Consider the following 26007-nt stretch of genomic DNA (forward strand, 5'->3'; position numbering starts at 1 on the left):
AATATATATGGTAATGATAAAACACACACACACACACACACACACAAGGATAAACATGTATACACAACTTTTATTATGCAGTTACATGGCAACCTTAAGGAATCAGACATATTTTAAAAATATTTAAAAAACGAGTTTAAAGACACATTAAACGTGAAACATATGGATGTGGAATTTGATCAAAATGAGAAGAAAATGAATCTCTTTTGCAGAGCCTCTCTCTAGCCCTAGGCATTACAGTCTCTGTGTTACGAGCTAATATGCTTTAAAATTTCAGGTTGTCAGCCCAAGAATTAAGCCGAAGCTGTTCGAGTATTGGCTTTGAGATTCTTCCCCCCTGCGCTTAGCGCAGGATGGTTTTGTCCAGGAAGCATCGCTTTAAATAGGCTGAAGGACTGGCTTCCCCTACACTCGGATGGGACGGGCCGTCGGAGCTGGTCCTGAGGTCCGAGGCAAGGCTGAAGTCGGAGCGGCTTTGTGTGTGGGCACGCACCTCCAGGCAGGCGGCTTGCGGCGGCAGGCAGGGAGGTGCCGGACATGGCCTCCAACTTCAACGACATCGTGAAGCAGGGATACGTGAGGATCCGGAGCAGGAAGCTGGGGGTAAGTGACGACTCACCGGCACTGGGCACGCGACTGTGCAGTGATTGACAGGAGGGAGCGTGACTGGACGGCGCGCCACAGGACTGAGCGTGACAGGTCGAAGCGCGACTGGACGGTGTCTGACAGGACGGAGCCTGGCCGTGCGTTTCAAAGGAAAATGTATATAAAAAGTCTGGCTTAGAACTTATTGTTACTTTATACTTGCTACACTATTTAAGAAATTGCCAGCATATCAACAGTGTTTGCTGTAGGTGTGAATTAGCAAAAGAAAATAGCTTCACATTTTTATATACAGTATTGCGACAGTTACATTAGTACATTGGGCAGCTTGGTGTCTTTTAACTATGATGTTAAGAACTTTTAAGCAGCTTGCGAACGTTTATGCTTATTTTGTGGTCTAAAGTTATTAAAAATTATAATTTGAAACAGTTCATTTTCGAGTTATATGGGTGATAATTTACCGTGGGAAGTATACGGCCGAGTCCAACCTTCATCCATCGCCCGTGATCCTCCATAGGAGATCCTCCAGCTGTGATCCTCTATTGGAGATCCTCCAGGCATAATCCTCCATCTGCGATCCTCCAGTCTTAATGCTCCCGATATGATCCTCCACAGGAGATCCTCTGGCCATGATCGGTGTTTAGTCCAGGTTTATTCTGAGGGTCGGCAGTAAATCACCCACAGATTGTGAATTCAGGGTAATGATATTTATAGGAGGCTGTGAGAATGCTGACATCTTCACCTAAATGCACCTTCTAAAGTCTGCTTTAGAAGGAGACAAGGTGAGTGAGCATAGTCAGGTGTTGCCGTGTGTGTCTGTATTTGTATGTGTTTCTGTGTGTGTGTTTGTGTGTGTGAGTGTGTGACAGTGTCTGTGGGTTTGTATTTGTATAGTAAAACCTGTTATTTTTTAGCTTGTGGGATTAGGGTTAGGGTGTTTCAGGTTCCCAGACTCCCCACAATATTAACCTCAATATATAAAAACCCACGAAGGCAATAAAAAATAGCCAAAAGTCTTGTTTTGTTAGTTTTATCTTAGGATTTGGAGGTCTAAGTTAGAATTGAGGTTATGCCCGTGAATGGCGGGTCCCCAAAATGGCAGCAGTAAATGAAGTGTGTGTGTTTTCCGTACTGGAGCATGATGCCTGATTTATCCTTGGGAAAATGAGGAAACCAATTTCCGAGCGCACTTTCTAGAAACTTTATGAGGCCGAAGCCCAGCTGTCGATGCAGGGTGTTCATGTTGTGTGGAGATGTTTTAATGGCCTGAGGTTGTGAGTAGCAGAGTGCAGCACATTGGCGAACCGGGGAGCCGCAAGCAGCATCCGCCACATTGAATTGTTTTCGAAGGGAGGAGGTGCTCTGCTTCTCACCGTGCCAAATTCTTTTGTGCAAATTGATGATGCCAGCCTCCTAAACACAATAATGCCTGTGTAAAAACAGGCACTTGTGATTTGCTGGTGGCTTGTGCACGGGTGTTTAAATGTCGTGCTCTTGCACTGTCAAGTGAACACAGGTTTTATTTCTGGAGATTGTTGCTTACCTGGACGAGCCAGAATTCATTTGAAGTCAGTGTTCAGATCTAATTTGAGTGTAAAAGTTTTAGTTATAGAGACCCCCCACACACACACACAGACACACACACTGTACTATAATGTACTGTAATGGCTGTGCAGATGAATGCCTTAGCCTCACTCGGTCGGTTATCTTGTCGAACAAGACGCTGGTCTATAAACCCTAGCAGCAGAACCACACAGAACAAGCCAACTGCCTTCCTATTAGCAATATTTTTGATAAGAAAAAAGCAATCGCTTAACATTTGCTGGGGGTGTTGTAAACAGAGTAGGTGTTTTCAAGCCCTTGTTGCCTCCAGTGTTGTGTGGTGTTTGCCAGTGATTTGTTCCTATTTCATAATCGTTTGTAGAAGACAGCTGAAAACAGCCTGTTTATCTGCTGACTCGCTGTATTATACATGGAAAAATGCATGTGCCTGAAAAGTTATCCTGTGTTATTAATATGTTCTTCTAGAAGGTTCTGAGAGCATTAAAGGTCTTAGCTATTACTTCATGTCAATATATATATTTTATCTAGTAATTGCTTTGTTTTTATTTAAATTCCAGTGTCAGATTGAAAGTAGTATTTGGGCTCTGTACTTGATGGTGTTTTTACAGTATTTGCATTGTTTTTTTAATTCATTTAAGTCTTACATTTTTAAAAGTAAATTTGTGTGAAATTCAATGTCTTTGTGACATAATCATTTATTGATTTTGAATAGAAATGATGTATCCCATGTTTAAGCAAGTGTTCCACAGTTACATGTATACTGCCACAGGAAAAGAGCAATGCAAGCAGGAAATCCTCAGCTAATCATGAGCTCTGCCTGAATCCACAGAAACAAGCGGGGCCACATCATTTTTGAGATTCAGTGTATTACAGCAAATTACTGGGGAGAACGAGAACAGAGAGGGGGGAATGAGAGTTCTGCCTTCATGGACTGATGCAATGTTTTTGCGATTCATTCTTTCTTAATGAGTGGCTGCTGAAATCAGCTCATCCAAAAATCTTTAAGGTAATTACTCAGATTGCAAGGCCAGTGACCCTAGAAATGGACCGAAATGGACCAAAAAAGGCTGATAAAATGAAGCCTGTTCTTTAAAGCATTCCGTGAGTTTGTGAAGTTCCTGGGTTCCTTGTATTGTGCATCAGATTTGCTGATTGTTAGATGCTTATCTCAGAGTTTATCTCCAAGCTGTTTATATCAAAGTCTTTGGCTGTCTGATGATTATGACAGTAGATAGGATGAGGTTACAGGAGTGGTTGAAAATGCGTCTTTCCTGTCTTGCTTGTGATTTCTGTGCTTTGATGACGCTTTTATGTAAAATACTAATAGTAATGGGTCTCTTACTTATGGTGCCATGTATTAATGACTGGTATATGATTGATTATGTTTATTTTATCCTCAAAACGGACTGAGGATTAGGTAGTATTAGGCCCGCTACCCTATTACTCAATCAGTAGACAGTAACATAAAGTATGTAAACACATGTGCAGTTCAGGTGGAAACAAGCAGTTGTTTACTTAAATAGGAACATGTTGTTTCAAGGTTCAGAATTATAATACAAATGCTCCTTTACTTACGAACTTTGGACTTACGAACTTTCAGACATACGAACGAAGAGGACTGTAAGTCCAAATTGTGTTCATTGGGCTCCTGTTTCCTGTTTGCAGCATATTTTTTTTTTGTACGCGCCAATTCTGCCTAGTATGACTCTGGTCGCTACTCCCACCGCACAGCAGCGTAGCGTGCGTATTCCCCGCATCCTAGTTCTTAATACCCTTAAGATGATGTTGAATAACGACTTACGTTCCAAACGGCTGTTCGTAACTTAAAATGTTTGTATCTCGTTGTATCTCTAGTATATTTTTTTCATTTTTTTTTCTTTTAGCAGCACAGTGCACTTGCATTCCGTGAATTTTATGAGTAAAGAAGGTCACTCTGTGGTTCAAGATCAATCATCTTGCAGCGAAGAGAGACGTGTTGGTCCACACTTAACCCCTAGCACTCATCGGTGCTTCCATATTTTAAGAGATGGCAAATGTGTTTTTAAGTGTTTTTATGTGGAAGCACAAATCTCTCTCTCTGTCACATCTCTCTCTCCCTGTTTCTCTTTGCGTCACGTGACTTTGCTCTGCCGTCACTGGTACTCACCCGCATGGCAGTAACCCATATCTGACTGTAAAATCATCTGCAATAGTATTAAAGTCATGGATCAGAGGCTACATTGAAGTTTTATTACACTATTCGTCCTTATATGTGTGTCATTGAGGTTTCTAACTTTGTATTTTTTGTGAGTACCGTATGCTGACTTGACTGCTGAGATCAGAGGTACCTCATCTCACATATTTTTTTGGGGATAAGTTAATAACTGCTGATTGAGCATTACCAGCTTTCCTCTGTGTATAGTTGGGGGGAGGCGTCCATCGCCTGCTGGGGATTGTACATTGAGAATGTGTTATAATGATGAGTGTTTTTTGGTGCCAGCAAACTGTAAATAAATATGGCAGAGATGAGTAGTGAACAAAGAGGTATTGTGTGCGTGTGGGACTGTTTCACATTTACTGTGTCCCCCGGCCGCCAACATCAATAGTGGCAACATTTAACTCTCTGAAATGCCTGAACGAATTTCTGAAATTTTCACTGCTCGAGGTTTTAAGAAGTAATTAGCAGGAAATTGAACTGCAGCATAATACTCAAAAAGGATGTTTGGGTAGCAGTTTTGTGAGAAACATGGGGGGTAGTTTTATTCATCTGGCCAACATGGAGAGGCTTTAGGTGATTTAACCATCCATCCATCCATCTTCCATAACTGCTTATCCTGTACAGGAGTATGGTGACTTTCAGTGATATATGGTTCTGTTCATTTGGAATGCAGGAAAGTTGACAAACAAAATTACGATCATATTGTTTGTCACTGACCCATTAGAAGAAACAAATGCTTTAAAGTCACCCACAATGTGACCAAGAGCAGTTCGAAGCTGACTGATTTGATGTATTTAATATATAAATTTGAGGTATATAATGTTTAAATTGTACCATAAGTCTGTGAGAATAGTGTTTAGTATAAATCTTCTCATCCTTGTTTACTTGACATGTTTTTTTCCCATTAACAGTCTTAAATCAAAGAAGTATGTGCCTTGTTTAATATATCTTCCAAGTCATTTCTACAAATGGCACTTTAGCCCACATATGCTTTATTTCATAGTGTTTTTAATGTAGCAAACAATATTTCATATGTTTTTATATAGCCGTTGTGAAGGAAATATTCAGTTTTTATTTAATCAGATGAATTCCCACTGAGATCTCCTGCTGATGCTGATAAATTGTTCTTCCGAGCGTACGGGAACAATATTACAAATATTATTCTCAGTGAAAAATGTTTTCCAGTTATACAGCAGCTTGCAGGAATTAATCTTGCCCCAGTTCACAGCTGAACATTTTAAATCATTGATTTCTGCTGTTCTTAATTATCAGAAAAGCTTTTACTTTAAACGGGGGACAAATACATCAGCTGTTTGCATTGTCCATGAGGATGAAATTGATTTGGAAACGTGACCTGGAGGACGTGCTGGATCCTGAAGCTGTTCCCTGAGCTTCCGTGCTCTTCTGTGCCATTATGTTCATTTTTGCAATATGCCATCGATCCCGTGGCTCTTGTTTTGTGGGTGTTGCCTCTGCTGACACTACAAAAAGAAGCTTTTCTTCCATTGTCATAGACTTTCCATGGATTAACGTGCACTCTACAGACTCTATATAGTAGAGAAAGTTTAAGTTAATCCTCACGGAATGAATTAGATTAATCCTCAAGAAACCACAGCATCGCTTCTCTAGTCCTCAGCACTTTTCGGTTTTGGGCAAAAGGCCTTTTTTGCTTTGTTTCATCCCGTTCAAAAGGACCCTTTATTATTTATATCCTACACGCAGTTTAAAACGATCATTTTAAATGGGGGGTTGTATCAATGAAAAGTAAAGCATCCTTGCTGCTTTCGTGTGCGAGGTTTAGTGCAGTGTAAGTGGAGGGTGCAGGTTTCCTGCAGCCATTGAGAGGCTGCGCTGCTGTTGATTTGGGGAGAGGAGCCCCTGGCCGGGCAGCCTGGCATGCAGCTTGCCCCCTGCTGCTAAATTGCGAGATTTGAAGTCCAGTTAAGGTGTGGCTTCATCGCATGCTGCTAGAGTTTTACCGCGTGTGCCAGGATGCCATGCTGGATCCGATGGGGGGTGGGGGGAGGGGGGTGCGATTCACCTCTAAATCCATCCGGAACATCTGTTCCAGACATCTGGAAAAATGGGAAAAGCTTCCCATTTTTTTTGTGCTGGTGAATAATCTTCACAAAGTTTTTCCATTCATTAAATTAATGCAAAAATGTTACACAGGCTGAGATGTATCTCTTTGTCCTTTTTATTGGAGGAAGCCGTTTCAGACCCAAGTGGCAGCATTGTGATTTTACTAGACCGTAAGTTATTGCAGTGTACATATGCATGCAGCATAGCCACTTTATGAATACATTTAGGTTATGGCTACAGAGCAGGACAGTAATTCTATCTAGGTTATTTTTACAGCAGGGGCTTTTTAGCTTGCTCTTCCAGCTCTGATCTCAGCACGCCTGTGACCTTCCCTCTTTTGGCGGTGGATCTCGGTCCAGCTGCGTGATGGTGTGACAGGGTCATGTCTCTTGTCAGGCGTGTTTCAGGGCGTGGATCCTCTTTGGAGCCCTGCAGCACCACACCACCGCTGCAGGATCACCACCCTAGAGTGAAATTCGCTTTCATTCCCCCCCCCCTAGTATCGAGCAGGGCTGGAATCGTGCCACCAGTAGGTCTTGGTGCTGCCTTCCTGGGAAGCGATGGACTCTCCCCTCATGTGCGGAAATTATGTAATAAAAACTCGGGTATCGAGGCTGTGTAAGCTGAAGACAGCTGCAGAGTCAAAATCCTTTTAAAGTGTCCTCAGGAGTTAGTGTCTACTCAGGAATGGACCAGGGTACAGTGCACTGCTGAGCTAACTGTGTGCAGTACTGTACCCATCCTGGCAGCATCCCATAATAAAATAAAATACTTACTGGAGACAGCAGAGGGTGGCTGAGTGGCTCGGCTGCAATTCAGCGGTAAATAGGTCACCATTGTGGACATCTCTGAAATTAGCACCGTCTTTTCCATGCAAAAATCTAGTTTCTGCACCCTTTTTTCCCCTTTTCTTTGAACAATTCTATACTTCTGTATCTGAAAGTATTGCTGTGTTAATGTTGCGCATGAAGCAGATCTGTGAACGCTGATCGGTGACTAACACAAGCTGGCCTCCCCCTCCTGCAGCTCCTAGCTGCTCCGCTGTTTCTTTACTGAAGACCTCGACAGACAGGAGTGGCATTGGTGCTCACTGAAACTCCATGTGATGTGCTGACAGGACTGAGGATTATTTATTCAGAAAATCAGGGATCATGAAAAAGTGCTTTAATCTCTGTTTTTGTCGCAAAATGTTTTCTGAGCAAATGATGTGACGAACTTATTGATATGACAGAATTATAATAATGCAAAATGTTTGGCTTTTATTGTCATTTATTATGAAAGATTTGGTGGTGGTGCAGTGTTCTGTTGCCTTACACCTCTGGGACCTGGGTTCAGGTCTCCACCAGGGTTCCGTGTATGGAGTTTGCATGTTCTCCCAGTGTCGGTGTGGGTCTCTTCCAGGTACTGTACTCTGGTTTCCCCCCCACAGTCCAAAAGGATGCTGAGGTTGATTGGCGTTACCAAATTTCCCGTAGGTGTGCGTGTGTCAGAGAGTGGTATGTGTGCGTGCACTGAGATGGGTTGGCACACCATCTTGGGTCGTTCCCTTCCTTCCACCCCGCATTCTCCGTTCTAGGCTTTGGATGACCCTGAAAAGGACCAGTGGTTACAGAAAATGGAAGGATGGATGGAAGAAATGCCATCCTCTGCAGTAGAAGCACAATTCTGCAGAGCACACGGACGCTCTTTGGAAAGTGTATACGATTTGCCAGTTTTCTCTGCTGTAACCTTCCATGGGCAGCAGTGAAGTATGTCAGGGATTTAATTGAAATGTGACCCTAGTGTAAAACTTCTGGTAACGCTTTACATTAAGGATGTTAAGGTGTACATGCATGATGTTTATGAATGAAGTATGAATACTTAATACTTAATGAATACATTATGAAGGTGCACTGAACATTTTATGAATGCGATATAAAAGCATTATGAAGGTGCCGTTAATGTGAAGCGTTACCAAACCTTTTTCCGTTTTGGTATCTTCGATGTATTCATGTGAGATCATGCATTTAATTGGGGATTGGGAATTTAATTGTGCTGGAGTGACCTGCCCCAATTTTCAGTATAAAATCTAGAATAGGATTTATATTCCGTGTTAAACCATATGCTGAGCTGAGAAGTTTGCTTGTCATACTGGTATACATTCAATTACAAAGTTTGTTGTTTTGCTGTGTGTTTATCATGCACCCTGGTAGCAAGGCTGGCTAGATGCAGTAAAACGATCGATACTCACATTTCCAGCTACATTCCCAAGTTCAGCCTTTATAGAGTGAGTTTCCCTGCAGAAGCAAAGCATGTTCTGTGACAGACATGCTGACTGGGGTCCCTCTGCCGTGGTCGAGATCAATACAAACCGTCATCTCTTATCTGTTTGTAAACACAATCTCTGTGGAAAGCGGGCAGAGACAGCCTTAAGTGAAACGTCTCTCCTTCTCCCATGACACGGCTGGTATGGAGAGACGAAGCGTCAACACCTCAGGTCCTTACGAACTCCCCCACAGGCAAAACATCTGTCAGAAGAGACCCGCCATGAGGCATGATGGTCATGCATCACACTGGCTGCCCACGGCTTCCACATGATTCATGCGACTGTTTTAATCAACTGAAATGTCATCAGCCAAATTTCAAACTCTAATTGGTTAGTTAACCTGTAGTTTTCTATTGTCAAACTGCATTGCATTTATAGATGCAGCTGAAGTTTAGGGACAGATCTATTTTCCATCTAACATTTTAGACATTTTCAGACATGTTTTATACCTCCCAGGCTCTGTATTGCACAGTGATGGATCTCTGGCCATCCAAATATAGGTGGCTGGTTTATGGCTGATTAAAGTAGCTTCCTCCAAAATGACAGAACACTGTCATGCCTTTCATCACATCTCGTGGACTTCTTTTTACGTGGTCTGCGTTTAACGGGCTTTTAGAAGTGATGTTGAGCCCTTGCCAGCAGAGCGTGTTGGCATGGACTTGGAGTAGGCGTGCTTGTTGCGTGAAGGACACCTAAGTGGGAGTGCCCTGGACGTGTGAGGTCACCAGCTGTAGCCTTCATGGAATTGTGCCGGCCGCCTTTCTTCTGCCAAGAGATGGACCTCCTCCTCTCTCTCCCTCTTCCTCTTCTCTTCCTCACTCATACATGGGCGGCGTCTGGCATCTCCAAGAGCTCCGACGTCTTCATATAGAAGGAGAGGAGGTGAACGTGGCCTGTGGCTGGGGTGCTGGTGCGGAATCGCAGGCCCTGTGATCCGCATGTGATCCGTGCTGCCTTGAGCTGCTCTCATGCGGTTTGGAGTGAGACGGGTGGCTCTGTGAATGTTTTATGAAAATCCTCAGCCACGCGTGTGGAGTGAGCCGAGGAGCGATGCTGTGATTACTCGTGTCGGAGCTGCTGCTGCTGCATCTTAGATGGAGCCTGGAATGGCCCAGATAAGGAAATGCACCCAGTGTCCGCGATTAAATAGAGGGGAAGGCTTTACAGCCCGGGGAAGAGTTGCCGTGAGGTGGCGTCAGCAGCAGATTGTCAGAAGGGGTGAAACGCATCAGGCTGTGAGGCCTAAAATATGCTGAAAGTCGGAATGGTCACCCTTTGGGCCACTGTGAGATTACATCCCGGCTAGCATTTGTGACTGCTGGAGCAATTGAAAAGACACTGTATTCATGAATATTGCAGCAGCTCTAACTGCCCCTTATGCACGTGTATGAAAAGAACCTCTGTTTTACTGCACATCCAGGATGTCGAGATAAGTAATCACTGTAACTACTGTAGGCAATGATTTTCTTCATTTAAAATGGTGCCGAATCACCAGAATCAGTGCTCCCTTGAGTACTTATCTTTAGTATGAGAGAATTTCATATTTAATATTTAATAAGTCTCTAATAGGTTTAGATTAAGTTTCTAATAAGATTCTGAATAATCACAGCGATGCTGTGGTTTTAATGGAGAAAGTAAAGCGGCAGAAGAGCATTACTAATTAATCCATGAGCCCCACATCTGCCATTCCACTGTCTGCATTGCTAGTTAATGTGCCCCCTCTTCATGCAAGATCAAGGCTCTAATTGTTGTGTAATTGAACTAGATTAATAAGCCGCATGATCTGTTTAGATGGCTGTGAGCTCTGCTAGCCTGTGACCAGCTTTGGGGTGGTGGGTACTGCTTCACACTGAAGGGTTAGGGCTGTTTGAAAGTAAAGAGGGGTTTGGTTGGTCTGCCTTTGCCTGATAAATATGTTCTTGTGTTTTTAAGGGCTCCTTCATCCAGAGTTTTTCCAAAGACTGCTTTTTCAGATTGTTTCAGGTGCCTGCTGTCGTTGTCAGGTGGCATTCGCCTTTGAGTAATTAAATGCATTTTTTTTTTCTTATGACTTTTTATTGTTCATCAGCTGCTTCAAAATTTGTTTGTCCGTGTGCTGCCGACTTGTTGGAAATGTCAGTGGAGTAATACTGTCCAGTTTGTGAATTTGTGATGGTTAGAGAGTTACATCCTCATTCATCGGTCTTGTGTGGTGCGTATTCCAGGTACTGCATATAATAATATAAAGAGGCACCATTAAATCAGATTTATATTGACTAGTTGTAGCCCCCCCCCCCGCATCAGGGTAAGCTGATAGGATACCACCAAGGGTGGGGGGTCCCATCTTTTGCTGGACAGACCACAGCCTCGTTCACAATCTTCAGGGACTTCAGGCAGTCCCTCTCTGTCATGCGACCCCCCACCTTCACCCCTGGGGATCAGTGATATCCTCACCTCTGCTGGGCGGACTGCGGCCTCGCTCTTAATCTGCAGGGATACCCCTCTGTTAGGGAGAACCTATGGGACCACCCCTAGCGGCCGGTGACCCGCAGCTGTGTATCTGACACAAACTGCATTTCGATGATGACACGTCAGCAGTTCCATCCCTGCAGAGTTTGTCTCAGTAGCAGAGACATCATACATCTTCCCAGATCCTGATTCCCAGCTCTCTGAATCTGATAAACACAGTTCAAGGCTGCATCTCACTTTTGAGGGCTGCTTGTATTTGTATAATTTTATTCTTCATACATTCCTCTTATGCCTTAGCAAAAAATAAGAAAGAGTGTAGAAGGATTTTTAGCAAAAAGCCCCTTGATTGGAAGGGCACCAGTTTGAATTCGTGCTTGTAAGAATAACCGCATCTCTGTTAGACTCATGAACAAGATCCTTAACTCCCTGAAAAATGCTGTAGAAATGGAGAACAAGATGGGATATGTGAACATAAGCCTTCCACTGTACCTGTTCTCATACAAATTATTAAGCTACATTTCATTTCATTGGTTCTGTATTAAAATTAGGGTTCGATTAAAGAGTTTTAATAGAAAAGGTATTACTTCCTGTTAACTTACAGCTGAATATGTAGCTCACTTCATAGATAATACCAAGATGTATATCATGTAACGCTATTCTGCTATTCTAAAAATACAAAGATATGGTTTTTGGTCCATATCGCCCTGCCCTAGTCTCCACCCCACCTCACTTTCATTGATTGCCAATGTCAAGTAAACTTTACTCCATCAACAAATCAGTCGTTTAAATCCTGGAAACAAATCTGCTTGTTTCATTAATGAACTTGCTCTGCTTGTTTTTGCTCTGTGCTGAGTGGGCCTGCTTTGCATTGTGGGAATCATCTTTGTTCACACGACTGATTCCCACCCGTCGGAAGGACCATTATGCTATGATTCATAATAATCCAGACTGTTACGGAGGAGAACATTCTGTTCGTTAATCAGCATCTAAAATTCCTCTCTACAGCAGCCATTGTCTCCACCTCGGGCGCTCAGACCCGCCGTGAGGAACCCGGGACTGCAGACGGAGGGAGACCCCATTAGGCCGACCTTTGTGACTAGGGGGGCACTTCAAAGGGCCCTTCAGTGGAAAGCAGAAGTGTCTGGGAATACTTTGAAATTTTCTAGATTTGCTTCCTGTGACCACATCCGATTATTGATTTTAGTGGGTTTGATATCTCTGGGGGGGGGGGAGGGACCGGACACAGACATAAAGCAGAAACATCAGCAAACCAAAATCCCTGATGTTTCTCTATGCACCTACACACCATAGAGATCATTTACTCATCATTGTGACACTGTGCACCATATAAACTCTGTTAGCTGTATGGATGGATGAATGTATATATGCCTTCAATGAAAAACGGTGTGCTTAAGCCGATGCTTATATTTCTGCCTTTGCCCATCTGACATTGTAGTGCTTCCACATCACTTTAGATCAGCGGCGCACAGACATTGGCGAAACGTCCAAGCGACATTTACGGCAGCAGACGTCACTTGAGGTCACTAGGGTCACAGGACGTGACTTTCTGCGTCGGTGTCACATTGGCCTTTCGAATTTAATTCCAAATGACACATTTCACACATGTTTTTTCAGGCAAGGGATACATCGGGACACATTACGTTCCAGTAGGTTACTGAAGCTGGGAGCTGCAGGGAATTTTCATTGATACTGGCAGAAGCATGATAATCTAGGTATTTTTTTTCAATGAAGTGAAACTAGTGCATATTTTCATGCATATTTCCATGCATAAGGAAAAAATAAGATTATCACCAAAAAGTCAAGAGTAAAAATTTTTTTTTTGTTCCTTTAACATCGCAATAAAAATTATGACCTTTGCATTATTGTAGCTTGGCGCAAGACGTAGGCGCAATTCCATTTGTTTTTAATTTTTGAAAGAATATTTATGCAGTGAGTCAGATGTGTCACTGGGCGTAGCTTAGCCCCGTCATCCAACACATTTCTCTGTCATTTAATATGATTCCTCAAGAGCTTTAGAAAGAGAAATAATCTGTTTTTTAAATAGTACTTGACTGTACTTTCCATTACCGGGGCACCCTGTGCTGGAGTCACTCCATCGCCAGGGACGACACTGCGTTGGAGTCACTGTCACAAGCATAGTACTGTGTGCTTATTGCAGTGTTTTCAGCTCTGTAAAATCACAGTTTTTTCACCATGTAGTAATTGGATTTCAGTGTTGGTTCATTTCGGCTTGTTTAATCAACACCCTGTAACCTGCCGCTGCGTCCGTAGAAATGGTTCCAGGATAAAGGTCTCTGCAGTGAATGCACACTAGAGAAATGGAGATTGCCTGTTGGAAGCTTGTCTTTGGGAGTTAAATTCTAAGTATGCCCTTTAAGGGGGGGTTGTGCAGCTTGTGGTGGTTTTTTTTTTTTTTTTTTTCAAAAACCAGAATTTCAAAGTATGTGTGTGCGTGGGGGGGTCATTTTATACTCCTGAGATGTCAGCATTGTATATATATATGTTCCTTGCACGCTATTTCCATATTGATAATTCCTTAATCACTCTTTTGCTTTAGTGCTTAAAGTGGGTGGTTTGTATTAAGAATGAATCAAAGTTGGCTATTAAAATATGCTCAAAATGCAGAAACAGAGGGTTGGGTTTGCTGCTGTTATGGCTTCAGAGCCCCCAGAGGGTCCTGTTTAAAAATAAGCCCCCATTTGGTCCTGAAGAGCTGGTCTAGGTGAGATCAGTTTCCTCGTTGGAGGAACCTCCAACGATTTTTGCACTGTGAGAGCATCTGTCCTCGCCCCAGTACTGCTGCCTTTGGAGTGGCCTGCTGCCCGGCAGCACCTTTAAACTGATAAAGTGTTGGGTTGGGCAAGGCAGGACCAGACAAAAGTCCTTCCTGCTGTATATTTATTATTTTTGAATCAATATATGGTTAGGACAGTGGGAGAACAGGAAACTGAAATAGAATCGGCTCTTCCTGGAGAAGCCCATCATGAAGATAAATTACTCTTGTAGTGGCTGAAACCTACTTATGCAAGTGATAATCAGGTTTGGGATTTAAAGCTGGGAGCAGCAAATGCGGGTTTCGGCCAATCTTTAAGAGCAGACGGTAACTCTCTGCGGCGTCATGGAGGCCCTGCCTTGGTGGCTATATGTGCCCTATTTCTAGCAAATTCAAAACTACCATTTATTTGAAATTGTAAAACAGGTCCCATATTGTCTGATCTTTTGCACAAATACCTTTCAGTTGTAGGAACCTTTTAGGTATTTGAGGTTAACGTGCACCGTGGGTGACGGGGAATGCTGACCCCTGGACGCTATTGCTATTCCCAGATATTCCTGGAGGATATCTCCTATATGCTATATTTTAAGGGTTGCTGATCTCCAACTTCCCCCCCATCCTGCTCATCAAAGCTCAGTATCGGTCCTCTGTGAAGACCACTGCTGAACCGTAGTGAAGGGGACTTAACCCTGTCTGCCCCAGCAGATACCCGCTCATATGTGGGGAAGTGTAACTGTGGCACTATAGGGAATGATAATCGCCATTCTGTTTTAATCTGGATCTCCTGCACTGCATCACCACTGCATCACCACTGCATCAGTACCAGAACTTTTTGGCATGTTATGTTTTCTGCATGTTTCCTGGTTCTCTTGTTGTTTTTGTGATTTTACAAGCATAATTAAGTCAAACTGTTATAGTCCAAAAGGATATAGATCACAGAGACACTAATACTTTATATATATGCTTTATATTACTGAACTTTGTAGGATCATACCACAGTCAGGGAACTGTCATCATCCCCTTATTAAGTGTCTGTAATTTGCCTTCAAAGTATAGATTCAGTAGAACATCAAAAACCGTAAATCTGTTTTTAATGTGTTTCATTTCCTTTGACAGATCTTCAGGAGATGCTGGCTGGTATTTAAGAAGGCGTCAAGTAAAGGGCCGAGGCGACTGGAGAAATTTCCGGATGAAAAGGCAGCTTACTTCCGGAGTTTCCATAAGGTGTGTGGATTTTATTGTGCGGCGTGTGAAAATCGACAGTGAGCCCGAGGAATGGAGGCAGAGTAATTACTGTGGAGTAAGTTGTGTTCAATCAGCAGGCAAAATATAGGGAAAATCCAGCCTCGAGTCGCTGGCCCTGGCAGTTGCCTTGATTGACATTTCGGTAATTAAAACATCCAATACAAAACCTGCCTGTGTTTCCACAAATGTCAGTTACGCTTATAATGAAGTTTAGCTCATCTTGCCCAATCCTGGATTTTATGTTCTGCATACACTGTGTGTCTTGCTGTGTTAGTATATTTATTTTATTTATGCACAATGAAGAATAGCATATGGTGGTGATGGTGGGGAATAAATGAGAGCAGAGCAGGACTAAGGACCCCCTACCATTAATATGCATGCTCACATAAGTAACTAAGAACAAGCACCCGGGGGCTTTCATATTCCTCTGACCGAGGGGGGGGGGGGGGGGGTCCCTTGGAATTTTTGCACTTTGCATAAAATCACAAGTTTATTGCCACACAGTCAAGAGTCAATATACAGAACATCTTTGTGGACCATGGACCATCACAGCGGTGTTTTCTCAATGTCATAATTACAGACGCTCCTCTACTTACGAACGAGATACGTTCCGAATGGCCGTGCGTGACTTGAATTCAGTATCATTTTGTGGGGACTCAAATCTGCATGCATAAGTAAGTATGATAGTATCAATACATGTTGTCTTACCCTAAAACACATTACTAATGATACATAAAACAAAAATTATCTCGAGAAGGCATGTCTTACTGATATGCATGTGCAAAGAACTGGGAAGCTGGGAATACGCACGCTACGCTGCTGCGCGGCAGGAAAATGGCATGCAGAACAAAATTTGATGTTGCGGGAACCCCACGAACACAATTTGGACTTGCAGTCGTCTCCAGTCGTATGTCTGAAAGTTTGTAAGTTGAAAGTTTGTAAGTAGAGGAGTGTCTGTATTATTAATTAGTTTCTAAAAAGAAACACACTCAAGCACATGTGTGTTGCATGTTATTGGGGATACCAACGCAACGTCCGACATCCAGCTTTCCTGTCTTTGTGGGGCGATCTTTCCAAAACGGGTCCCGGTAAAGGATGTAAAAGCCTCTTACCGGTGCACGTATGCAGACGCACAACATCCTAGCCAGCCCTTTACTATAGTTTAAATTGTAAGCCTGTTTATACTTATTTATATTTATTGTCATTGCGAGGTAGGAGGGCCAGTGTGTGGCCCAGCAGGCCATGCCTCTGTCTGTGATCAGAAGTAGGATGGTTTGAGCCCAGCTTTGGCATAATAGTCACATGCCTGGGGGCCCTTGATCTAGGCCCTTAACCTCCTGCTCCATGGGCACCCTAGCAGGTGGCTGCCCTTGGCTGCCAAGCTTGTGCTCATCTATGTAGGCATTTGTATGTCATGGGGAGCAAGATGGGGTAGGCGGGGGATGAATAAGAGTGTCTTTATTATAAATAAAACTTCTCTTGCATATGGCTGCATAGATCGTAGTAACTAAATCATAGTGCTAAATCGTACATGCTGCTTTACTTCCATCGTTAGTGTATCTGACGGTTCAGTGGCGGCCTTATTTTAATGTTTTCTTTGTTTCAGTGTAGGGGGGCGGCATGGTGGTGCAGTGGTTAGCACTGTAAGGGGTGGCATGGTGGGGCAGTGGTTAGCACTGTAAGGGGTGGCATGGTGGGGCAGTGGTTAGCACTGTTGCCTCACACCTCTGGGACCCGGGTTCGAGTCTCCGCCTGGGTCACATGTGTGTCGAGTTTGCATGTTCTCCCCATGTCGTCGTGGGGTTTCCTCCGGGTACTCCGGTTTCCCCCCACAGTCCAAAAACATGCTGAGGCTAATTGGACTTGCTAAATTGCCCATAGGTGTGCATGTGTGAGTGAATGGTGTGTGAGTGTGCCCTGCGATGGGCTGGGCCCCCATCCTGGGTTGTTCCTTGCCTCGTGCCCATTGCTCCGGACCCCCCGCGACCCAGTAGGATAAGCGGTTTGGAAAATGGATGGATGGATGTTTCAGTATATAATGTAATATAATCATGCTATGTGCTAATGAGACATATCCCTGATGGATGAACCTAAGGGCTGTCCTTCACAGATTCTGACATACAAGCGTATAAACATCACCCTTGGCTTTGCGCTTGTGAGGAATGCAGCTACCTTAATGTATCACAGTCTCTTCATGTTAGCGCTGTGTTGTGCATTTTCAACTGCATGAATGCGCTCCCAGCTGCACACCCTCTGGTCAGCTTCTGCATGATTCTAGCAGAATAATATGCTTAAGATCCTTGATGCAAAGAAATTAAGGTACTATCAGTCTTTTAGGATGGCTTAAGTAAGTTTGGTCTCATAGAGGAAGATGTAGGTTCTACTGCTCATCCCAGTAGGATCAGGAAACAACAAAATTATATTCTCCGTTTACAAAACATATTCAAACATTGCATCATTTCATGAATAATTCTTTTAGGGTGAACCAAATATCAAGAATTCTGTAGTGTTGTTTTTCTGTGGACCCCAATGAATGGTGGTTCCTGTCATATCCCTATTAAAGCATTCCGTTCATATAGTGGGACAGATGTGAGCCCATATTAATATTCTGTTACATGCTGCTGTAATAAAGACGACTATCTGTAATTATGTACTTAGTCATTTTATTACCATTTAATGGCCTAATGTATAAAATGAAAGCCCCAAATATCACTTACCCCAAGGATAAAACAATGAAATCAATAATTCTGGGTATGTGCTAGAAAGCTGAGATTACAAGATTACATGACAACACTGAGACTCCAGGATTTAGCTGAGGCGCCATGCTGGCACGATCAGGTATAGCATTGGAAGACTTTCGCCCCCTGTCCCCCCACACCAGTGAAATGACTGTTTAAGGTCCAGAAAATGTGTGGTTTTAGTGGTGGTAAACACCACCGGTGTCCCAATATCATGTGGGTTTCCTCCTGTAGTCCAAAGACTAACTAGCATCTCAGAGTGTGATTGTGCGTGTGTGTGTGACGTGCGACAGGCCGACATCCTTACCAGGGTGTTCCCCGGCCGTGTGCCACGTGATAGCATCCTTACCGGGGTGTTCCCTAGCTGTATGCCCTGTGATGGCCTGGCATCCTTATCCTAGCTGTATGCCCTATGGTAGGCCGAAGGTAACCATGACCAGGATAAGCAGCTGGAAAATGGATGGACAAAGGGCATGTTTCCACTTTCTGTTTCCACTTTCTGCAGAGGTCTTTGTAGGCAGCTCTGATTTATATTGGTTTGGATGCCAAGCCAGTTCTTTAAGCTGCATTTATTTCTAATACATAATTCCCATCATGATTGTATAAATATGCAATTTCCTCCTAATAATTATGCCATTTTATTCTGTCTCCATCCACTCACAGCATTTTTCACATCAAGAGCAGGCTGGATATTGGGACAGTGATACACATCGAGAACATTTTGGCCCATGCAGAGACGAGGTTACTACTAATACAGGCTATTTTAAAGAACAGAATAACGACAGGCCTTGATGAGTTTGATGTCTTGCGTCCTCCATTGTATCGTATTGGGAGCCATTTAATTGGGCTGAATTTATCAGTGGTGGTGAGGCTTGGGTTAATGTTTCTTTAACAGACTCGAAAATGATGTCCGATGTGACATACAAGTCAGGCATATGGCACAATTCAAACACATGTGCAGACAAAGAGTCCACTAGGCGCAAGTGCAGCTAGGCTCAGCTTCCAATGAATGCCCAGTTACAGATGTAGGCAATAACGAAGCAAGAACCTCATAAGATAACTATTCAATCAGCAGAAAGTGCAACACTAAGAGCATGCTGGATACATGGAGTGGTATCAGGCTAGTTTAGGTATTCTCCTGAGATACACTATATATTTGGCTATTTCATCTCGGGATTGATGAAATATCCACCTGTATGGTTAGTTTGTTAAAAGCAGTAAACAGACATACTGTACACTGTTCCATACTTTTGCTTCAGTGGATCGTTTTGCATAAAAATCTCTTTTGGGTGATGTTGGAGCAGCCCCGAGCCTGCTGTAAGATAAGGTCCAGTCGTTTGTACCACTGACCACTGAGATTGCGAGGCATTTTAAAATAATTTCTCCTTGAAATTTGTATTCTTAACAGTCGGCCATTGAAATGTGGTGAGGCCTTCAGGCAGTGCTCACTGATATGCTGAAAGGACCTCCGAGCCCCAGCCTTCCCTGGCTCTTAGACAACCTGCCATATCTTAAGTTCTTATAGTGTGCAATTCTGTGTGTGTGTGTGTGTGTGTGTGTGTGTGCGCGCCCTGCGATGGACTGGCATCTCATCCAGAATGCTTATTTTACCTGGTGCCTTGTGCTACTGGTGTGTATGAAATAGGACTTCATACTATGCACTGGTGTATGTTATACTAATAATAATGATAATGATAATGATAATAATTCTACAGTATAAATCAAACCAATATATATTCTCCAATCCTATAAGATCGAAAAAAATCATTTTCTTTCGGTGCCAAATTCCGATACCCAAGCATTAAATCTCAGCATGTATATGAGCTAATAAGCACGCAGCATACTTGTATAGAGATCTAAAGTCGCTGGTAATTGGCTGTTTTGACGTAATGTTTCACGAACACGTCATATAGGCCGGAGGAAAAACGTACGCCCAGAGTCAAGTTGTGAACTGGTGACGCGAGTTGTTTTTGTTTGTCGCGTAATGTAAAAAAATGCGTAAGGCATTTCGGAGACAGTGCGACTTCAGAAACGCTTAAAACAAGATGTATAAACAAGGTGTGACAGTACATAATCTATGTTTCTAGTGGCCTAATTAAAGCTTTTTTGGCATAAACATTTTTTTTTACTACTCATATCACTCATATAATATCAGCCGATACTCATATCAGCCGATACGCTCTGTTTAGGTATCGGGATCATATCAGCATTGAGAAAGTGGGATCGGTGCACCTTTCATATTTTGTGTGATGTTGCAGAAGATTTGTCAGTGAAATATAGACAGTGCTATTGTGATTTCCATGCTTTATATACATCATATATATTACTACACCCTGGTGTCACTATATATCTTCTTCATGGTGTTATTGTTACTGTCTCACATTTTTCAACTTGGGGTTGGTGCTTTGGTAAGTTCAGGAGATCTTATGCACTTCGTTTTCTGGATGGCGATTTAACATTCCCTCAGTATATGAAATTATACAGAAATCTGAACTGCTTCTTTGAGTTTAATTCTGTTGAGTCACTGGATAATTTTTTTGATTTCGGCAGCCACTGGCCTTTCCAGAACAATATGAACATGATACACTTGCATTAGAATGTTCTGAGCATATAAACATCATTCTGCTCAATGTTATACTGTGTTTGTTTTCATTAATCATCTGGTCACATCCATTTCCCCCCCTATTTTGTTGTTTCGCTGCCTGAATCCCGGCAGAATGTTTCTTCTGGGCACCTCATGAATGGTCACACGAGGAGGCCGATATCAAAGGCGGCACGGAGCAGTCATGTCCGCTCCGCAGAGCCTCTCACCCTTTCTTCTGTGCTTTTGCCTTGTGGTGCAGCAGTTCTATTTAAGGTGTTTTTTTATTATTGAAAAACCTTCACTCAGAAGTGGAGTAAGATGAGGCCACAGGACTGCTGCTCCATGCAGACCTGCTCGATGTTTAACAGGCTCCTTCGGGAGGCTTCCCATTTCACACATGAGGTCATCTCCAGTATCCTCCTTCAAGTTTTCAGCCCTCGGTAAAGATTTGAAGTAGGACTCATTATAGTAGAGAAAGTCTGCCGATAATCTACCAAGACACGCAAAAAAACACAACGAAACCTTTTGTTCATTTTTAACAAATGCAGGCATTCATTCTGTTTTAGGTTCTAACGGAACTATATGTACAGACAGGTTCATGTAAATTCTACTTGCACAAAAATGTTCTGAGGGCAGAATGAAAAATTATTGGTTCAGAGAGAGAGAGAACCAATCGGATTGTTGACGAGGTGGATCCAAGCAACTAGAGGAGGTGGGTCCAAGACATCTGATTGTTGTCTCTCTGAACCAATCATTTTTCGCTCTGCCCTCAACATTTTTGTGTAAGTAAAACTCGCATAAGCTATAAGTAGGCGTGAATAGGCTTTCTTGTTTTATGGAAATTATACTTCATTTCAATTATGATACATTATAAAATAATTGTATTTTGATTTCTGAAAATCAATGTATGTGGAATGCTAAATTTTACTGTAATTTTCAAAATTGTGCAGAAATGATATGTATAGTCATTACAGAGTCATGTCACAGTGTAATATATTGAGCTCATTGGGCTTAAATAGTGGCGCAGTAAAATTATGAAGCATAAAATTATATGAATAATGAACTGATTATATTAAAAAGCAGAAGTAAGTGAAACATAAATTAATGGGAATGATGTTCGCAACACAGGTCTGTGAGAATGTTGTGAACTCTATCGTCGGTGAAAGGCCCATTAATCATGTCAATGCTCTGCGAAACCCAGCGTTAATGGCACAAAACCACAAAGCAGGAAGTTTTAAAACATGAACTTTTACAATATCGCTCTAACTGGGAACTCATTGCACATACTGACTTTGTAAAGTTTTTGCAGATTTTTGCTGTACTACGGACAAACAATGATATTTCTCTGCAGCTACCCCTGGGTTTGGTATTTAGGCACCACTCTCTGTATCTCCAACTGACACCAGAGGAAGCTTAGCTAAGCCTGATTCTTGTGCTGCCTCATCCTTATTGGTCAGCTCTGGAGATTAATGCAGTCATTCCACATCCTTTTTGGATCGCCATAGAGATTAATGACATCGTCTCTCATTCCCACACACAGTTAGGTAAAGAAGGTTTCTTCAGTGACGTGCACATGAGTCTACTTAGCGGAAAAGGCTGTCGAGCAAATCACTATCTGTGCAGACACTCTGATTTATTTGCCGGTCGACTGGTTGTTAGGTTAGTCCTGCATCGAAGGATGTGAGACCTTGCGTCGAAATGTCTCATGAAAATTTTATGGGATGTTTAGTATCACTGTGGAAGGATTTAACATCTGTTTTTGGGCATTTATATAAAGTTTGGTGACACTAATCTGTCCCTCTGAATAAAAACCATTTGATCAAACTCCGGGCTTTGGGATGCAGAGGATCGGATGAATGATGCACGACTAATCCCCCCCCCCCCCACATGAAAACGACCATTCAGCCTTTGCGAGACAAAGATAATGTTTCAGTGAGTAAAGTGTCCTACTCGGTTAATAAATACACATCACGCAGGGTGAGGTATTCATCCACATTCTTCCACATGAGGTGTCATGGATCATTGCCCGGATTGGACTCTGGCGCTGGTTCTAGTTGGCATGCTGTGGGCCAGCTCCCGAGTCCACGGGCCTTGGGCGGTCTGGGATTGGTTTGACCTGGTGACCCCTATTCTGTGAGGCCATTTTCTTTTTTACGGGACAGACATCAATTAAGCTATACTTTATGCTTGGATGGTGCCAGAACTGCTCCAGTTCATTGGCTGTCTTCTCAGAAGCCCCTGCCGCCAAAGGCGTGCCCATTACCAGAGCGGCGATCTCATTCGTTCACCACGTGCTGCCCCGGGGGAGGAACAAACCCCATGCAGCCCCCTCCCCCCACAATGCCATGATCAAAGTCTGACCGCTGGTGCGGTAGAAGAGGGGCCCCCGGTACAGCGGCTGAAAGCGACTGTTTGTCAGGGAGCATTTGTTTGTGCATTCATGGAACCTTCACAAAAGGCCGCCATTGACATTATCATTAGGCGAAATCCGAGAGACAGGATCGAGGCCGTCGCCGCCTCAGGTTCCTGCTGATGGTGTGATATTGCATCCCCACCCCGGAGTTTGGCACGGGGGACAGTCACTCTGCTATTACAGTAGATCATTTTTGCTGGGTTGGATTTACTCCAAATATTTTTTTAAAATATTTAAATACTCCTGCAGCTAGATTGGGTTTAAGCCAGCAGTTGCATTTACATGCACGTTGCAGTGGCGCATTCTTCGTAAACCCAGTTTATCTGTGACTGTTTTAAGAATTAAGTGTTTTCAGAACAATAAGAAGCCTTAACATAATTGAATAATGTTCACTGTAAAAGTGAAGCCTGCCCTTTGGGCTTTTTAGCCTAGTCTTCTTAGCTCAGGTGTGTGTCAATAGCCTTTGTGTCTGGAGGTAATGGACAGACACACTGGATTCAACAAGCCTTGCAAAGTTAATGCTGTACCTAAGACAAGGTGGATCGTATTCAGTGGTGGGGATCCAGGCTGTGCAGGGCATGACACAGGGCTCCCCCCAGACTGTTACTTACAGCAGCCAATAAGGATTGACAGCAAAGGGGCCTGCTTGGAACATTTCCAGAAACCACACTACAATTCTAGCATAAATTAATTACAACAACCTTAATTACAACAAAAGCATGTGTTTTACAGCAATATGACACAAAGCTGAAGCTGGGTTTGCAGATAGCTTTGTCTGCTGGTGGCTTTCTGTGCTCTCCTAGGCTGTGAGGGGGTTTGGATCCCATCCCAAGCAGCACTGGGCACACCTTGGAAGCAATACCAGTCACAGTAGTGCAAGACACACACATATAGCAGGCACTGATTAGCCTATCTGCAGATTGCAGGAGGCAGACTGTGTGGAGATGCAAACTGCATGCATACAGAGTAGAGGCAGGATTTAAACCCAAAACCCTGGTGGTGTAAAGCAGCAATGTGACCCACTAACCAAACATGTGCATTTTTTAAATATATTGCAATAGGTTACTGAGTGCTGTAGTACTGTCTGGGAAGGTACCTGAAATGACTGCAGCCTATGGGAGCTTTATGAGCAGGTACTTGAAATGATTGCAACCCTTGAGGGCATTGTGAGCGAGTACCTGAAATGACTGCAACCCTAGAGGGCTTTGTAAGCAGGTACCTCAAATGACTACAACCCATGAGGGCATTGTGAGCAGGTACGTGAAATTACTGCAACCTATGAGGGTATTGTGAGCAGGTACCAGAAATGACTGCGATACTTGCAGCCATTGTGAGCAGGTACCAGAAATGACTGCGATACCTGCAGCCATTGTGAGCAGGTACCAGAAATGACTGCGATACCTGCAGCCATTGTGAGCAGGTACCAGAAATGACTGCGATACCTGCAGCCATTGTGAGCAGGTGCCAGAAATGACTACGATACCTGCAGCCATTGTGAGCAGGTACCTGAAATGACTGCGACCCCTGAAGGCATTGTGAGCAGGTACCTGAAATAACTGCAACCCATGAGGGTATTGCAGGCAGGTACATGAAATGATTGCCACTCCTGAGGGCATTGTGAGCAGGTACCTGAAATAACTGAAGTCCATGAGGGCATTGTGAGAAAGTAACTACAGCTCCAAGCGGGACCTGAGCTGTTGGCCACTGTGTGGGTGTTTGTTATGTCTGCACTGCTGGCTGTTCCTTTGGCGCAGTGTTTTTATGTCACCAGACTGATGCAGCTCCAGTAAACACCTGAGCCGTCTGTGTCTGAGCAGACAGATGATGTGTAAAGCAGTTTGAAGCTCCCGGGCTTATAGCTACAGGTGGAGTTTTCACATCCTCTGTGATGCTTTACTTCACTTTCAGATTTTATTACAAGGAATTATAAATAGTCAACTCTAACCATATACAGACATATGCAAATACAATTTAACATAATAACATTATCATAATGTTGAGCTTATTTTGGTTTCAGGATATAAACTTCTTACAGAAGAGGAATGCAACCATATTAATATTTACTCGTATTAAACTGGGCTGTGTTCGAAGCACTGTGGAGAAAGGTGGTATTATCTTTCAGACACATCATGCTATGTGCATGGAGTCCCCACCTTGGTAAACTTGAAAGACACGGTGTAAGTGTCATAGCTGTGCTGCTCATTATTCACTTATTTATTGAGCAGAGGATTGATTGACTTTGCTTCTTTATGTAAATAAATGTTAAATTAATTAGGGATGGTGGGAGCCTCACTGCAGAGGTAGGATGTATTTACTCTGCACTGGCTCTCAATGGCAGCACTGCATGCTAATTGTTCTGCCAGCCCAGACTGCACTCACACCCATGCATATAGGGTTAGATTTAATTTAAGGAACTGGCAGGAAATGAGGCCTTATCATAAAATGTGGATTCTCAGCCACTTTCACGCCCTCTTCGCATTGACCAGTATCAGAGCAGTGAATAAACCAGGACTGTATTTGCTGCATGTCGCCATCTCTGTGATACATCAGCTCAGCCGTAACTGTCTTCTCCCTCGTTTCTCAGATAACGGAGCTGCACAGCATCAAGAACATCATCCGACTTCCCCGGGAGACAAAGAAACACGCCGTGGCGATCATCTTCAATGACGGCACGGTCAAGACGTTCGCCTGCGAGTCCGGTAAGTAGCCTCTGCTGAGGGAGGCGGGTCTCCAAGGGAAGCAGACGGAGGACAAGCGTTACGGGGTGTCGGAGGGTCAGGCTGTGCTTATCTTCATACGCCTGTCCATCCGTCAAGCTGAACGCAAAGGCACTGGGTCACAGCGTGGCCCCGTCTGGTCGCTCCTTCATCCGCTGAACTTGCTTGTGAATTCCAGGCACCCGTCCAAAAAATGACTCCTGTGTGATGCGATGGAGGTGGGCCCTGAGTGCTGCCAAAGGCATGGGACACAACATCTGGATCAGACGGCAGAGGCCGTCACCAGTTGTATGTTTCTGGATCTGAATGAGGGTGTTT

The 26007-nt window shown here is 43.4% G+C and overlaps 1 protein-coding gene across 1 annotated transcript in view; it reads left to right on the top strand.

Annotated features, from left to right (window-relative positions):
- The first annotated feature begins 422 nt into the window (after positions 1-422).
- The window catches only part of dok6 (docking protein 6), a 45808-nt gene continuing 20223 nt past the window's right edge, over positions 423-26007 (top strand). The window contains exons 1-3 of the mRNA XM_048976936.1: positions 423-603; positions 15109-15216; positions 25557-25671. Coding sequence (XP_048832893.1) covers positions 538-603; positions 15109-15216; positions 25557-25671 — 289 coding nt within the window. The 5' untranslated portion in view covers positions 423-537. The remainder of the gene's footprint in view (positions 604-15108; positions 15217-25556; positions 25672-26007) is intronic.

The sequence above is a fragment of the Brienomyrus brachyistius genome, chromosome 15 (genome assembly GCF_023856365.1).
Source record: "Brienomyrus brachyistius isolate T26 chromosome 15, BBRACH_0.4, whole genome shotgun sequence".
NCBI lineage: Eukaryota > Metazoa > Chordata > Actinopteri > Osteoglossiformes > Mormyridae > Brienomyrus > Brienomyrus brachyistius.